General features: G+C 39.0%; 2 protein-coding genes and 1 long non-coding RNA gene across 3 annotated transcripts in view; 1 reads left to right on the top strand and 2 right to left on the bottom strand.

The window, feature by feature from the left end:
- Positions 1-6276, top strand: part of LOC138183575 (uncharacterized) — a 115383-nt gene extending 109107 nt beyond the window's left edge. Inside the window, exon 3 of the mRNA XM_069120717.1 lies at positions 5480-6276. Coding sequence (XP_068976818.1) covers positions 5480-5826 — 347 coding nt within the window. The 3' untranslated portion in view covers positions 5827-6276. The remainder of the gene's footprint in view (positions 1-5479) is intronic.
- The window catches only part of qin (tudor domain-containing protein qin), a 316271-nt gene that overhangs the window by 122450 nt on the left and 181466 nt on the right, over positions 1-12355 (bottom strand). The gene's annotated exons all lie outside the window — the stretch shown is intronic.
- Positions 1-12355, bottom strand: part of LOC138183582 (uncharacterized) — a 207550-nt gene that overhangs the window by 86203 nt on the left and 108992 nt on the right. The window lies entirely within an intron of this gene.

Here is a 12355-nt window from a genome sequence, read left to right as displayed (position 1 = left end):
ACCGAATCGAATACAGAAACGAAAGGGGGTAGCAAGAGCAGAGGGAAGGGGTGGATGGGTAGTGGAAAAGAGGACGAGAACAAAGGTGGTGATCGAGAAGGGAGGATCCGAGCTGGTAGAAAGAGAGAGGAGCACGTTTATTTCGTGCGGGTACACGAAATCTCTTCCGGTGACAAAACAGGTCGGACAAGCGATGGAAGGTGCGAATTTCGTATGGATGTCACTGCGATACGGACGAGTTTCCAACCATGTTGGAAAGTGCACGTTCTGTCTCTATAGTCACGTATCCACGTCTCTTTCTACTTCTACACCTGTGTATAATCTGTCTCTGTCTGAATACAAGTATTTCCCTGTCTGATGTTTCGTTTGTATCGTGTCTGTCAGCTTGCTCTCTATCCGCCTCTGTTTGAGGCAACAACGAGCGTATTCTTGGGGCTGAGCGAGAGATCGGCGAGATGTGCCACCTGAAACTATGCTGCTCGTCGAATGAGATTCGAATAGCTACGGGGTGGTAGAAATAGAGGGTGGGAGAGAATGGAGGGGATGGAGAACGGCTATGGCTTCCTAGTAGTGACGCAAAGTTGTTTAGACGGACAACAGAGAGGAAGAAAGGCTCGCACGAGTGGTTATAATTCGCTAAGAAGCTTTGCCATCGCGCACCTGGCCATCGCAATTCGGTTTCACGTTCTATAAGCGTGTTGCGCGCAGTTTTCATGTGTATAGTTATGGTTTGTTATTATCGCTCTTTTTACAGACAACACATAGCTGCTTCGAACGATGCTGATACGCGACTCGTTTTTCACATAGTCGTTTCTTCTTTGTTATTTCTTTAAAATCATCGTTATCGTTGAAATTATTGCAATATTCTTCAAGTCTCGTAAACGAGACAAAGATACGCATATCGATCAGCAAACGATTAGTAAAATTTCTCTGATGAAGTCACCATCTGGTAGTCTAACGAGATATAAAACGAAGAAAAAACAAGAGTCTCCACTATATCTCGAATTTCTCGAAAAATATCGTTGCGATCGAGCAAATCGTTAAATGCTTCCGCGCTGATAGCATTATAAGCATTCCAGGGCTGATTCAATAAATTGTTAACAGGCGACGAGTGTACATGGCCATTAACTTGGCCTGAAGATGGGGGTAGAAGAGGAACATGTCGACAGACGATTTAGAGGCATCGTCAGCGAGACGGAATGAGAGCCTCAAAGTCTCGCGTTGTCGCAACATCTGGTGCCGAGAACGATTGATGTCCCATTATGTTCGTCGAATCGATGAAATCCCGTACGTATTATTCGTTAATGAATGCCTCTGGTAACGTTGGAAACGTTATTGGCAGTCGTATTACACTATTTCCATAAAATATGATCCTCGTCGCACGATAAGATGACGCAAAGCAAACAGAGTTTTCCCTTCGTAGGATATGTTCGAACGCGATACAAAGCAAAAAGCCAATGCATATAAAAAGAGAAACTGACAGAAGCAAACGGAGGGAAACGTATAGAGGCTTACGAAAGTATTCCAACACTTATAGACACCTTTTATGAATACGAAACATTTTTTCATTCACTCGAGTGTCATCACTATGCATATTGGTAAAGCATCAAGCAAATCTGCAAATACACGTACATATCGAAATTTTCTAAAAAGAATGAATTTGAGAAAAAATTCTTTCCGTTGTTATATATGCAATACTTTATGCTGAGAAGCTTTTTTATGCAATCGTAAATAAGGAAGGTAATTGTGTGATCTCGTTTAACTGAGATACCCTGTATATAGAGTAAGTATATATTTCACAGAGATTACAAAAGTATTTAAACACACAGTTATTCGTTATATCAATAAGCCTTGATATTCGATTGAGACAGATTTAATACAAAATACTTAATATATGTTTTAGATATACATTCATGCTGTATACTAAATTTTTACTGAACATACGTTTGCAATAAATATCTTGTAACGTGTATACACATGTTTAGACTGTCTTTAAACATCAATGTAGTGCTAATATAATTTCAAAATGTTCTATATAATACGAGCTACACGAGCATACATACAAATTTTCTATGATAAAAATTCGCGCACTTTCGCGAGCAGGTGTAGGTAAAAAGAGGGCGATGATAATAAAGTAAAATGGTATGAGAAGAAAAAGAGGCTCGCGTATATTTCCATGCGAGTTCACAATTGTCGGAGAAGATCCAGACAGACTAAAGAGGCAAAAGGTGTCTATTATCGACGAGACTCCCTCGTTAGGAGGAATTTGTTCGACGAGGAAAGGAAACGAACGCTGGACAAAGCGACGGTGGAAGAGGGAGGGAGAGAGAGAAGCAGCCGCGCCAGGAAAACGCGCGCGCTTTGATTCGCGTGCACCACGAGTTTTGCTTATTTATTCCAGCCCAGCAATTCGAGACTGAAGATTCTTAGAGCAATTTCCTTCTTTATGCGGGTCACTCGTTGTGTTCATGAAATATTTGCCGATGCTTCCTTCCGTTTCCATCCTTCCTCTGCCGCCTTCCACTCCCACACCTTAGCTACCGTCCCGTGCTTCTTGCGTTCTAGTTGCTCCGTGGAACGACGTCTTTATAATTCGCCGCGCATTCTTCAGATTTTAATTATCATCGTTAAGCATCGCTAAATTCGTAAGGGGTCTGTATATTTCTTTCTGGATCTGTTTGTGATATTTCGCAGGGGTTTCGGAATTTTCACTTGGATATATAGCTAAGAAATGCTAACTGACGACGACGATATGGTTACTTGTGGAAATGAACGGAACTATCGAAATTTCAAAAGCATTCAATAGCAGAGAAATAGCTTTAGATGGAAATATTTTTTCAAAGTTTATGGTATTGTAGTATCGTGAACCAGGGGCCTGGGGGCGTCATGCGGATTGTAAACAACCGGTTGCTGAGGTGTGAATTATAAACAAGCGGTTGCTGAGCATGTGCGTAGTGAGGCTAAGACAAAAGACAAGGGGTTGCTAGGGGACAATAAACGAATTAACAGCAGTATGAGTTGAGAAGTCAGAGAGTGCGGATTACGTTGTCGAGATAGTGTTGTTAGCGTTGTTAAGAGAGAGTTGAATTTGCGTTAACGAGAATTGTTAATTAATTATCTAGTTGTCTTGATTATAGTACCTTGTTACGATTAGTCCATGTTAAATAACCATTGTTTTCTATTTAATTAACGTCTGTTTAATCCATTTATTATTAATAACCTAATTATAATAGTTTACGATACTACAGTATTTATAAACATTACATATCACTATTCGATAGTAAAGTACAAAGTGTTATTTGCAACGGCGTAAATAAGTAGCACCTTCGATAATCGCGTTCTTTATAGAAAAAAAAGGATAGTTCTTTGGAACTGTGAGCTGGACTCGAGGAAAGCGTGGAGAACTCTATGAATGCAAATCGCAGTTTCCCTTGAGAATACAAATTGTAGGGAGGAAAAAGGATCAGCCGGCCGGTTTACTGGATTAAGGTTTGATCCAGAGACAATTCGCTCTTCAGATGCTTGTCCCAATCTACTGCGTTATCCAGATCAAGCTTTTTTCCTCTTTTTGTTCACCGTGCTACTAGCTATCTCTATTATTATTATATAAATAACGCGTGGAATATACGGACCATGATATAACAAGGTTGTGATATTATTCGAATAAAATCAGTAGGATTAAATACGTATCGCGTGACAGAATAATCGAATTGCCACGAATATGAGCAAATAAAGGCCCGAAAGCACAATCGAAACCGTAAATTCGTAGAAATTCGACACAGAAATTTGTTACTACATAAGCAACTAAATATATTCTATTGATCGTTGAAAAATAAACAATAGAATTTTTATTATTCGATTTGAAATTCAAGCTTCTTAAAATTCCAGGCTCTAATGTAAAAGACTAAATACTTTAAGGAAACAAGCGAAAATCCCAGTTGTCGAAGCCTGAATACCTCTATTAATTAACTTTATGAATTTACTACTATCATTACGAGGTATACTATCATCTTCAAAGCGCTAACCTTGCACGTTAATATACTACTATAAAGGGAGCTTAAAGTTATTATAACACAAGCCGAGAATCTTCATAATACTCTGAAAAATCTTCTCCTTATTAAATCCTAACAAAGAGGCAATTACTTCTCAAATCTTCCACCCTGGATTCCCCATCATTTTAGTATACTCTCGAAATGTTAATTATCTAAAATTGTACAACGTCACTTCCAAACTTTCCAACAATTTCGTTTCTTCTTTCGCCCCTAAATTCACCACAATTCCGCGATATCTGTAACAATACCTCCTCCACCCCAGGATCCTAGCAAACAGAATCATCTTCGAGGATGGTCAAACAGATCCACGATAATCCGATGGATTAAACGGTGGGGGATCTCTACTCGCCATGGTGTAAACAGGTCGGGGGAAGCATGTTGCATGCATCGTTAAGCAGTAGACGCGTCGGCAGATCGGGGATTTGGCTGCCGTCGACGTGCACACGTCGATACCTGGCGAGGTGACTGCTTTGTGCAGGTAATACAGGTGGCTGCTTTGTACAGGTAATACACGTGTCAGCTGGGCCGAACACGCGCGGTGCATCTCGACCTCGCGGCATTTCCACCAATTAATCGAGGATACAATCGAAAGCGCAGGCCTCTCGCAGAGAGAGCTTTGCTCGATCCGCTCGCCGTCTCGTGATTTCCGCGATCGGTTCGAGGGGAAAGATCCTCTTCTCTCTGTTTCCTCCTTCTATTCGCCAGCTATCGTCCCTCGGAATCGTCCTGTATCTTGTTATGTCAGTTAATGAGATTTTCGGATAAAACACGACGTCGTCTACCGCCTTCACAGGATAATCATCTTGAACCGAAGTATAATGTTTGGACGGGTGGATTTTAGGAATCGTCTTTGAAGATGAAGATGATTGTTACTGCAGTTTGTCGACATGTAGACTTCTCGTAGCAATTTGGTACTCGCGACTTTTAAAGTAGTAAAGGAGGAAGAGTGCTGTTTCAGATTTTGTTTCGAAGTTTCGTGAACGTTGCAGTTCGTTGGTGCGAGCTTGAAACAGTTTCCAGTCTGTCCTGACTGAAACCCGAAGATCACATGATCTGATTGTATTGTAACGTCAAATTGAAACTGAATTATGTCATATGTTTAATTATATCCATGTTATATATATAGGCGAATGAAGTTATAAACAATCTAGAAACAATTCTTGCCCAAGAAGTAACCAGAAATTTTTCCTAAAAAAGCAAAAATCAATCCAAATCAAATTAAGACGCGACAAGATCTCGAACGTCTCAACAAATCATCCTAAAAGATGGCATCTTACAACCATCTTCTTACCAGTTCTCTTGCACTTCCTTTCTTGTCGTTCCCAATAATAGAATGAACCATCTATTCTTCTCTCTATTGAACAAGAAAAATATCAACGACCCATTGAAGTAGCATCAACTAACCAAACTCTCTGGTAAACTTACAGGTCGAGCAGGCACGGATTATCCAGTGCTTGGCAAAGTTCCCTACACGAATTTCTACTGCGACGACCAGCCATACCCAGGCTTCTTCGCGGACGTGGAAACAAGATGCCAAGCGTGGCATTACTGCGACATAGACGGCCGCCAGGCGACTTTTCTTTGCCCAAATGGTACACAATTCAGTCAAGCAGTGTTTGTCTGCGATTGGTGGTTCAACGTCAGATGTGAACTCAGTCCCAAGTTGTACGCCATCAACAGCCGTCTTTATGGCAGACCCACGGAGAGTCCAACGAGACCACATAGACTCATCACTAAGGAGCTTCTTGAAAATATCTTCGTTAGGCGGAAATGAAGCTAAGAAGCGGAGGCTGCGTTCTCGTCTATTGCCGACGTGACTGATCGGTCGCATCACTGATTCGTCTGGCAAAAAGGAAGGAAGAGACTGCTCCAAGGATTTGTTTCATTGACGGAGAACCTGTCTGGATGGACTTGTATTTTCTTGGTAGATAAGACGATCGTGTCGACCGTTTTGCGAATAGTTGGAACTGGGAAGAAGTGGATACACAGAAATGCCTTGTTAGCTGATTGGGGTTCGAGATCATATCTGGCCAGTTAACCAGGATAATAGTGTTACAGGAAATCCTAAGAACGATAGGATTTCTTTAGAATTTCTTTAGAAGATGCACGAACTTGTACGTGTACCTTTGTTATCCCAAATATAGTCGAACGTAACTTGGAAACGCGTCATTCTTACAAATGAGTATGTGCAATTGTTTCTTTCTATTCAGTATAAATTCAGAAAACTATCGGAGAAGGAACAGTTGAACGCGATATGCGGTCAAATAATATGTTTCGTCGCTTCGTTAGTTGATACTGTCTAGTTTTCACATCGAAGTCAATTAGTTGTATGTAGTTCTATGTATTCATAGAGCTAAAATAAAATGTATGAATAAGTGCACATTCTTTCACACTTTCATACAGATAGAGCACACGAATTTTCGTTATTAATTGACGATCCTTCGTCACATGTACAAGTCGGGTCATGTAGCATCACTCTCCCAATTATAACAAGGCAGTCCTGTATTTCTTTTTGATCTACCTATGTAACATTGTATGAGTGAATGACGGTGAATGTTAGCGTAGAATATCGATATAGCAATCGCGAATGTAATTAATATAGAGACGAATAGTCGAAGTAAGATTAAAAAGGATACGATAGAATTTGTCCGAAGTGCCACTAGGTTGGTTTATAGAATAAGCTGTTCGATGAAGAATGAGGCGGAGTTTGTTTAAAAACTAGAGGAAACGATGGACAGTTTAAGTGCCACGAATTCGACAGGACATACCGCGGTGCCTGATTTCCAATTTGGTCCTGTTTCATAGGATGATAGCACGCAGATTCACGTTTTAATATGTGCATTATTAAGCGAGATCATTTGATAATTTTCAAGTTATAAATTAAATCCGTGATATGTGTTATTAATGATAATATAGTAACATATGTAATATTCAACGAATTATAATGGAATTATTTCGTATCATTTAGTTGGAACGAAATTTCAAGCTCCTAGTACACCTGGACGTAAAGTCGTATTATCTGAATAAAAATCATAATTACTTAGAATTATGGTTACATCGATTGTTCTCAACGCGTTCAGATAAATGAAGTCTTATAATAATAAACGAAATAATAAACTGAAATAATAAACGGAAAACGAAAACTAATAAAAGACATTTCATATGTTACACAAAAAGTCGACAAAGTTACTTCACTGTAGTAATTGAGCTACTCAATAGTCAAGTAATTGCTACCCGTAGTAACTAAGATTTGCAAGCTACCATCCTAGAAGAGTATACGAGATTTTAAACAAGGACACTCTGGATAAGAGCATATTACAAGTTGTGAAACACGCAAATCAGTCGATCAGTAAAATCGTTCGCTTCGGAAATCTGTTTGGTTGCTCCGATCTAATGGATTATCTTCAACAATAGGAACGATCTTTGAGTGATGTGCACGCAAACTCTATGTCATTGGCACAAGAAACGACATCCATTTAAAGAACGCCGAGGTCATAAAACCAGACGTACGCGCTCAGACAGTTGAGGTTCCTGTTCCTCAAACTCAAGAAATCCATCGCCGAACATTCCACCTTTCCAAAACTCGAATATCTTCGCATGCAAACGCAATCACACTCCTAACTACCCGCACCATTCCATTCCTTCTGTACAAATTCACTGGAACCATCTGAAGACAGACAAACCGTAACTCCAATCGCAACATTCTTATTGGATTAAATTCCATCGGAGACGATGTACTCGAGCCGAGACAAAATCAAAACGTACTTCACTCGTAAATATAAACGACGAAAGACGAAAAGAATTAAAGAAAGAAAGGCTCTATGAGCACCGCTGCGTCAGTAAAAGCGAAGAGTCTTGAAGAAGGACGACCGCTCGCGATCTTTCTTCCCTTCCACTAACTCGACGCGGAAGAAGACGGCGCTTCAATCCTCGGTGCGGTTCTTAATCGTTGATGAGATCGCATTTGGGACGAGGTACATCCCTCCTTCGTTCTCTCTACGTCATGAAAATAAAGAGCGATGCCAGTGCACTAGTCGATCTTTACGGCGGAGGTAGTCGAGTTTTCCCCGGTCAGGTAATAATACGCGAGACGAGCTCACCTGTACGGGGATTCGACGAACAGCGCTGTTCGATCCATCTTGGATCGAGACTCCCCGCGATACTTCGCATCGTAAACAGAGAACTTCGTTATACACGTGTGCTTAAGCCGTGGATACGCCCTGAGATGTTCTTTGATTGACAACGGATGACTAGACTTTCACGATTTTAACTTGATAACTTGGTAGAGACGAGTTAAATAGTCGGTGAAATTGTTGATCTTCATGGACGCACTAGCGGCTCGATTTAGGAATTTCTTATTATTTTACGTGTTTCATCGTTTTTCTTGACGTTAGAGAACGGACAACTCTGACGGAGGAAAGAATTTACAGTCCGTGTAAATTTATAATATGAAACAGATGGTCGTAATTTTGGGAACATCATCGCTCCGGATGTATAGTAATTGTTTTTCTATATTTCTTGAGTTTATATTCTTTTCTCTTCGTTTGTAGTTTAAAATGAACGTATTAATGAAATTTTTGCGTTACTCCTAATTAATTCCCGACAAATGGCTATCCGTTCCAAACGATATTGGCTAGCGTATAATAAAATCATATGAAATAAAATTGCCGCAAGTATGTGGAAATTGTTTTTCATATTTTTTTCCATTACACTCTCTTCGCTTTATTTGCAGTGCAAAATAAACGTATCGATGAAATTTTTATATTATTTCTAACTAGTTGTCGACAAATGGCTATCCGTTCCAAACGATATTCGCTAGCGTATAATAAAATCATAATCACGTATTGTACGATTTCAACATATAGACACGAAAGTTTCCATCTGTTAATCACCAGCGACCGTAATGGCGGTGAATCTGTTAAATCCCACAAAGAACGTCAGGCTATATCGAACTGTTTCCCCAGAGTTGTGAACTCCGTCGAATCCATGGTGATTATTCGCTTAAACAACGAACCACGCGCGCGCATCCATTCGATCAGCTTATGTCTTACAATCGCGCTCGGCTACTGCGTAATTGCATCGCGTTCGCCCCAAGGCCTGACGCTTCGCTTAGCAACGAACCAATTGACGATCGGTCATACGTGCAACAATTGCGATTACACGTGGAACGATCGCGATTATACGCGCGATAATGGACCCGGGAAATTATTGTGCCACGGCAAACAACTCGACGCGGCTCTGCGTTATCGTGAAAACGCTACCGAACAAGCAAACACAGGGCTGCGATATGGTCAAAGGGGATGGTTTTCACAGTGGTATTTTTTGATCCTCTTGATTTTCCACTCTTTCTCGATTGATTCATAGTCACTTTTCCGGGGAATTGACTTTGCTTTGGAAAAGTTATGCTTCCTTTCCTATGAACTTTTTGATTTATAACGATGATTGAGTAACGCAGGTTATTGAAAAATTTAAAAGGGTAGTTTTTTTACGAAGGTTTGTTTCTTGATCTTCTTTCGCTCGATCTCTGGCGATTTTTTAGTCAATAAATTTGCAGGAAAAATTATAGTTCCAAAAGTGTTAACTCCTTTACGAAAGAATCGTCGAGTTGTACAAGTCTCAATAAATGATCGAAGAGAGTAAGTTTCATGGAGCTCTCACTCCTGATCGTTTACGTTCGTCGAATTTGCAAGAATGATAGTTCTTCTTGTATTAGAAAATTGTTAAAGCGTGCAATATTATAGACCCCAGAAACTAATACAAGAAGAACTGTAAATTCACCTGTAAATGTTCTAACATTACAAACGAAAATTACGAATAAACGTGTACGTATAATAAATTTTCTTAATAAATAATTCCTCGATATATTCCACACGATATCGTCTGATTTCTAAAAGGTTCGATATCAATACAAAATATTGAAGTTTCAAAATTAACGAACTTCCAAAAATTACAGTTAATTACTTTGGCTTCTGAATGCCTCGCTCTTCCACGATGAATTAACCGAGCTAATCGAAGCTGGGAAAGAAAAAAGAAGGAAGAAGAAAGAAAATAAGATATATCGTTACGAGACAAACAGTTAATTTACTGTCAATCGTCGATCATGACGTTTCATCGTCGATGCACTTAAATCACAATAGGCTACTGATAGACGGCGGAACGAATGAGAAAAAAGGAGAGAAAAGGAACAAAGGCGAAGCAACATTGTTCGCGCGGCGGTATGGCCAAAAGTCAACGCTTTCAAGACTCGATATCCGCTAATAGAATTGTGCACGCACCGCGAGCCGAACGAAATACGACAACAGCAAGTTTGCTGGCAATTAATAATAACGTGTCGTCCGTTTGTGACCACGGTTTGTCTTCTGAAAACCATCGTCGCGCATTTCTCGTTTCATTGACTCCGTCGTTTCGAGTCCGATCGATCGTTCTTGTGTTTGGCTCATTGTAATAGTGAGACGATATTAACGATCATGCTGATCTCTCTTTTTAGAGAGACGATGATCACGACGAAATAGTTTATTTATGAAAAGTTCGAACTTATTTGCGAAGAAAAAAAGAACAGTTTGTATCTGTATGTACGGTGATAAGCAGATATGCATAGGGGAAATTCTCGTGCAAATTTCAGCTGATATTGATTTACATTTATTGTACGAAATAAAGATTTTGAAAAAAAGTTGGTTACATTGCTACAACGAAAAGGGAAGGAAACAGCAACGAGCAGACTATAGAGTTTTATGCAAATTCGTATTTTTATAAACCTAAATGATTAGACAAATTATCTGAATGTGAGTGAAAATTTATTTCAGCCACTGAATATTATGTTATGTACTGTACTTTCGATATTTTGTATATTTTTGCATTATGTACATTTTTGTAGTTCTAAATTTCCTATAGTGAAATGCATAAAAATCCGCAGCCTGTTAATGAGTTCATAAAAATTCAATTTCGATTAAACATCGACGAATAATCGACTAGAAACGATCGAGCAGGTACATTTATCTACTTAACCTTTTTTTCCTACCACTAACCGAATCAAACCTAACGCAGCGAACCACGAATCGGATAAAAATTATTATCAGTCTGAATATTTTTTATAAAAAAGCAACACAGGAATGAGTATGTAGATATAAAATTGGAGGGCAGAGATTGCCATATAACACATTATCAGGTTATTACTTAAATCGAATTTATTTTTCGATAAAATCGGGGCATTATTGAAATGGCTGCTAAAGCTGCAAGTACGTATTAATGTATAGTTTTTTTTTCTTTTTTAGATAGATCTTTCGTGATTTTTATAATTAAAAAAAAATGGAGAGGAGAAAAACATATTCTTTTTCTTTTTTGCGTGTACCACCCAATGAAAAAATATTTTCTGTGTACATAATATAAACACGATTTAGTCGAACTGATAAGTAGCCATGCGACAAGGACTGTGTATACCGTGCTATATAGTTAAGCGAATGAATCATCGCGACTGTAACGAAATAATCTGACAGGAAATGTAAACATAATTAAGAATTCTGGAAATAAACTGTATGCGTGAGCATGATTGGCGTATTATGTTTTCTAGGTGTCCTAATCGAATATCGAGATAGAAGAATCGAGTTTAGATTATGATTTTTCGCAAACGAGATCCTATTTTAGCGAAATTAATTATCTGTCGGACAACTTTTTAACAGATACATTGTATGTCTTTTGCTTTTCTTGTTTTAATACTACGAAGATTTTGTCTCTTTTGTTCTAACTTTGAGGATACTAGTAATGTTCTCATGAGAAAACTCCTTTGGCTAGATTGTATTTTAAATAATTTTTTGCATTTTGTATTTTAAATTTTATTTTGGTCAAACAACCAGAAATAACAAACTCAGCAACGATAATTAATATCCTTTTTCGTAGACCAAATTACACTTCGTAGTTCAATAAAATTAGCCACGTGACGCTAAATAATTCATTTTAATTCAAACGTATACACGTGTATTTAGGGTGCAAGTACTCCTAAGCATAAATGCTACGAGTGTTAGGAAAGAAGAAGGAAAAAAGGTCCCAGCGAGTAACGAGTGACACGAATTGCAAGACACGTTCTTCCGAATTAGACAAACCTGATTAAGATACGCGTCCTTATTTTCCTCACATGGTTGGAAACCTTTGATGTAAGCGACGTATGATCAACTCATCGAACTCTCCCGTTTTAATTTATGGCGTAGCTGCGAGTCTGGGCACGTATCGCTTTCGACGTGTTTCGAATGATCTTTCATTATGGTACGAGCGACAAATTACCGTATACTTGATTACACTTTTCGTGTTAC

Source organism: Bombus flavifrons, chromosome 9, assembly GCF_040668555.2.
Source record: "Bombus flavifrons isolate JBK064 chromosome 9, iyBomFlav1_principal, whole genome shotgun sequence".
NCBI classification, from domain to species: Eukaryota; Metazoa; Arthropoda; class Insecta; order Hymenoptera; family Apidae; genus Bombus; species Bombus flavifrons.
Note: the sequence above shows the minus strand (reverse complement) of the source record. Positions and strands in the feature narration are given on the sequence as shown.